The sequence below is a fragment of the Sphaerodactylus townsendi genome, linkage group LG02, assembly GCF_021028975.2.
Source record: "Sphaerodactylus townsendi isolate TG3544 linkage group LG02, MPM_Stown_v2.3, whole genome shotgun sequence".
Classification (NCBI taxonomy): Eukaryota; Metazoa; Chordata; class Lepidosauria; order Squamata; family Sphaerodactylidae; genus Sphaerodactylus; species Sphaerodactylus townsendi.
Window position 1 is genome coordinate 3,932,511 of NC_059426.1, and position 4,533 is coordinate 3,937,043.

General features: G+C 46.3%; 1 protein-coding gene across 1 annotated transcript in view; it reads left to right on the plus strand.

The window, feature by feature from the left end:
* The window catches only part of LOC125425925 (receptor tyrosine-protein kinase erbB-4-like), a 21,477-nt gene extending 17,821 nt beyond the window's left edge, over window positions 1-3,656 (plus strand). Inside the window, exons 2-3 of the mRNA XM_048483726.1 lie at window positions 383-680; window positions 2,002-3,656. Of these exons, the coding sequence (XP_048339683.1) occupies window positions 383-680; window positions 2,002-2,432 (729 nt within the window). The 3' untranslated portion in view covers window positions 2,433-3,656. The remainder of the gene's footprint in view (window positions 1-382; window positions 681-2,001) is intronic.
* The last annotated feature ends 877 nt before the right edge of the window (window positions 3,657-4,533 follow it).

Genomic DNA, 4,533 nt, shown 5'->3' on the forward strand with positions numbered 1-4,533 from the left:
ATCTATCTATCTATCTATCTATCTATCTATCTATCTATCTATCTATCTATCTATCTATTAGATTTTTATACCGCCCTATCCCCGAGGGGCTCCAGGCGGTGTACAACAATAAACATAATATAACATAAAATGGCTAAATCTTTAAAAGCAGCGATAAAACAGTAAAAGCTAAATCTCATAAATACAATACAAAAATACTAGCATAAATATAAATGGCATCCAGCAGCTCCATATTCAAAAGAGACATAACATTATGAGAGACATAACATATTAGAAGAAATTAAAGGAAATGAAATGTTACAGGCCACCTCCCTCCCATACACACAGAGAGCAGCTATGAGAACATTTCCCTTTTCTCACAACACGTTTCTGTGTCTTATAGAACCAGTTTATCTACAGAGATGGCAGCTTGGTTACAGAACATGGAATCCCTCTGCCGTATCGGGCCACCATCCCGAGCATCATGCCTGAACCCGCCCTCGCGCAAGGCTCTGCAGAGATCTGTGACAACACTTGCTGCAACGGCACGCTTCGGAAACCGGTAGCCACTTTGGTGCAGGAAGAGAGCATTACCCAGAGGTATAGCGCTGACCCGACAGTTTTTGTGCCAGAGCGGGGGCCCAGAAATGAGCTTGATGAAGAAGGATACATGCCTCCGATGCCAGAGAAGTCCAAAACAGGTATATGTCTGGTGCTTGGGGCATATAAGATTCTCTGGTTTGAATGAGAATCTCAGAGCAGTGTGCATGTCATTGTCCCTCCCTCCTTCCCCCCACCCCACCCCCCACTCCAAAAAATCTAGTGAGATAAGTCAGGCTGACAGATAAAGATATTTCTTTACATGTTTATAATATAGGGGGTATTTGCAAAAAAAGGAGGGAGTCTGTATTCAGTCCTTGTATTGGGACAATTTTAATATCCCCCCCCCCCCCAATTTGGTTCTGGTGGGTTTTCTGGGCTGTGTGGCCGTGGTTTGGTGCAGCAGTGGCGTAGGAGGTTAAGAGCTCGTGTATCTAATCTGGAGGAACCGGGTTTGATTCCCCGCTCTACTTGCGCCCACAGGCTGTGGAGAGCTTATCTAAAATTCAAGATTAGCCTGTACACTCCTACACACGCCATGGCTGGGTGACCTTAGGCTAGATCCCACAGCTTCTCGGAGCTCTCTCAGCCCCACCTACCTCACAGGGTGTTTGTTGTGAGGGGGGAAGGGCAAGGAGATTGTCAGCCCCTTTGAGTCTCCTGCAGGAGAGAAAGGGGGGATATAAACCCAAACTCTTATTATTATTATTATTCCTAATGTTTCGCCTGCATCTGTGGCTGGCATCTAATCAGCAGGTGAAACGTTCGGAACAAGATCCACCAGACCACGGCCACACAACCTGGAAAACCCAGCAGAACCAGTTGAATCTGGCCGTGAAAGCCTTCGACAATACCCCCCCCCCCCCATTTCTTCAACTGCCAAACACCTCCATCAATTTCACTTCTTCCTTAGGTGGCTTGAACCTGAGATTCATTATTCTGTTTGCTTCCACTGAAGCTTTCCCCATAAAATGCTTGCATTTTCCAATGCCGTTTGGGCATTTGCCCAGTAAGACGTGGAAGGGAGCCTCGTTCTCGTCCTTACTCCTGTGTGCCCCATTTTTGTGAAAAAGAAGATCCGCCTCACCTCCCAAACAAAATAAAGCTTATAATGGAGAGGTGTTTTTTTGGATCTCACAGAAAAAATGGAATTAAAAGGTGTTTTTTGGAATTATTGATGAAAAGCTGATAATTAGTTTTTCTTCTGTTGGAAAGGAAAGGCAAACTTGCATAGTCTGTATGAGTTCTTGCGCAACTGACCGGCAGTCACCCTTTGAGGTTGGTCCTACTGTCAACTGGGAACTGGTTTTCACAATCCACCAGTTACTGCAAATAGAACATAAAAAAACAGTGCAGTGTTGACTACACTGGTGTTTTGGGAATATAAGTTTCAGTGGTTAAGATACTTTTTGTAATCTCTAGATCTCCTGAGTCCAGTGGAGGAGAATCCATTTGTGTCCAGGCGGAGGAACGGTGATCTCCAAGCGCTGGATAACCCAGAGTATCACAACGGCCAACCTGGGCAGCCCAAAGCCGAGGATGAGTATGTGAACGAGCCTCTGTACCTCAACACCTTTGCAAGCACCTTGGAGAACGCAGAGTACATGAAGAAGAACGGGCTTCCCAGGAAGGCCTTCGACAACCCTGGCTATTGGAACCACAGCTTGCCTCCGAGAAGCACCCTACAGCACCCGGACTACCTGCAGGAATACAGCACAAAATATTTTTACAAACAGAATGGAAGAATCCGGCCTATTGTGGCAGAGAACCCTGAATACCTCTCAGAGTTCTCCTTGAAGCCTGGCACAATGCTGCCTCCTCCACCCTACAGACACCGAAACACCGTTGTGTAACCCCAGAAGAATTAGAGAAATAGAGAACGATACCAGCACTCCTTTCCTTCTCCCCTGCCAACCCCCACCCCCCAAGCCCTTGTAAGCCCTCTTTCCCCTCCCCTTCTCTTGCCAGTTTCCCCCTTTGGTTGATGTCTTCAGATGGAAGGATGCTTCTTAAGTCATTTTGTCCCAAGCATATGGGAAGGAAGGAAAGCTGAGAAGGAAAAGTTTGGCACCCGGAGGGGCAGGAGGTCATTAGAGCCAGTGAATACGAGCGGAAGCAGGTGTGTCCTGGGCCCTGCTTGTCAGGTTAGTCCACAGGGCAGTGATTCAGCTTGGGAAAGGCACGCGGGGTCCGTTCCTGTCATCTGGAGGCTGCGTGGGATTCCCTGCAGATGGTAAAGTAGTTTCCTGGGGGAGGGGGGAGGGGGGGCAACTTTTATAGCACAGGTGAGGATCGCATCACCACTGAGATCAAGAATCCTTGACCATTTTTACTCTGCCACGTAAACAAAGCGTCCGGGACAGCTTGCCACCCTGCTTCCTTCACTCTGTCACCCGAGGAATCCCATTGAAGGCCATGTGATTCCTGCCTCTTTTTGGTCACTCCCGCAGTCTTGAGCCCCTGCCTGCCTGCCTGCTCAGACTTTGCCGCTTCGTGCTTCTGTGGGTGACGTCACGAGTTTTCTACGGGCCAATCTGAGAACAACCCTTTTTTGAACAAAATAGTAATAATTTCAGGATAACCGCAGCAAAATTACAGAGAAATGTCTCGTTTTTAAGGGCAAGACACCAACCAGGATTTATACATACAGAGTCCCTTGATCGTGTTTTATACTTGTTGAGTAGAAAAAACAGAAATGTCCCTCTCAATTTCTTTTTTTGTTTATCGGCTGACATTGGGAAGCAGAGATCACACTGAAGACTCGACGGAGGGGGAAAAATTATATTTTTTATTAAATCCACTGGTGTTTTTGAGGGTGACCTGCTGCTCACGCAGGTGAGATCAGTAGGGAGCTTTTAAATCAGAAAGAAGATAAAAATGCACAGGGGCCGTTCACTGGAAGATTAGTTTGCACTTAAGTTATGGTTTTTTTATTTTATTTTTTCTCCTCGCTTTGAACTATGTTGTGGAATCCGAATGAAGCAATATGAAGTGACCAGCAAAATAGAATAATGTAAAATGAATGATAATAGTAATAGTAATAATATATTAAAAAGATGACTGTGGAAATGCCAAAACAAAGTGAAATCCGGTCTTTGGGGCTGCATTCGCCAGACTGCTTCAACTGCTCAAGGGAAGCGCGTTTGGGTGCCGCCTCCTGTAGAAAAGCAGAGCCGCTCCCTGCAGGGGGACCTTGGGGGAAAAAGGACCGGTGGGGGTTAATTGGGCTGACCACCAACCTAAGACTCCTTGCCCAGATGGTTGTGGGGACTCCTCAAATACCAAGAAACACCAGACGGAGTTTCAGAAATTTGGGGCATGGAGGGCTGTTACGTCCGCAGTCAAAGCTGTAAATAATTACTCAGTTCTCTCCCTGCGCCTGCCACGTCTGGTCACCTTTGGCTTTCGCAGGCTGAGCTTGGCTTCAGTTTGAAATTTCAAGGTGGGAATTACTTTCAACTAATGTTTAGTTTTAGCTGTCTAACCAGTTAGCGCAAGGACCAGGAAGCAAGGGTGTGTTTTTTTTTTTAATTAAAGAAAACCAATCACATGTTTTTCTATCTTAATGTATCTGAGATGCAATGATCAGAGGGAAAAGTATTTCAATACTTTGTTATTATTAAAACCATCCAGAGAGAAGAGGGGCAAGGATGAGGGAGCTGTGTGGAATCCACTGCTTGTGGCAGGGAAACCGTTCTGCAGCGGTGGCAAGTCAAGGGTCCATCAATAGCTAAGCTTCCGGTTTCCTTGGTTGCTGAACAATCCAAGCCGAGTCTCTGCAACGGCTGAGCAGCCAGTCATTAGGTAGTACATCAGTTTCTGTAATGTTCTGTCTTGGGTCCCCAAACAAGGTCTTTCTTTTTCCTGCTTCTTTCCATAGGATTTAACAGGCAGTCTAGCCATGCAAGGAAGGAAGGAAGGAAGCTAAAATCCTCCTGCTTTCCAGACTGGCCT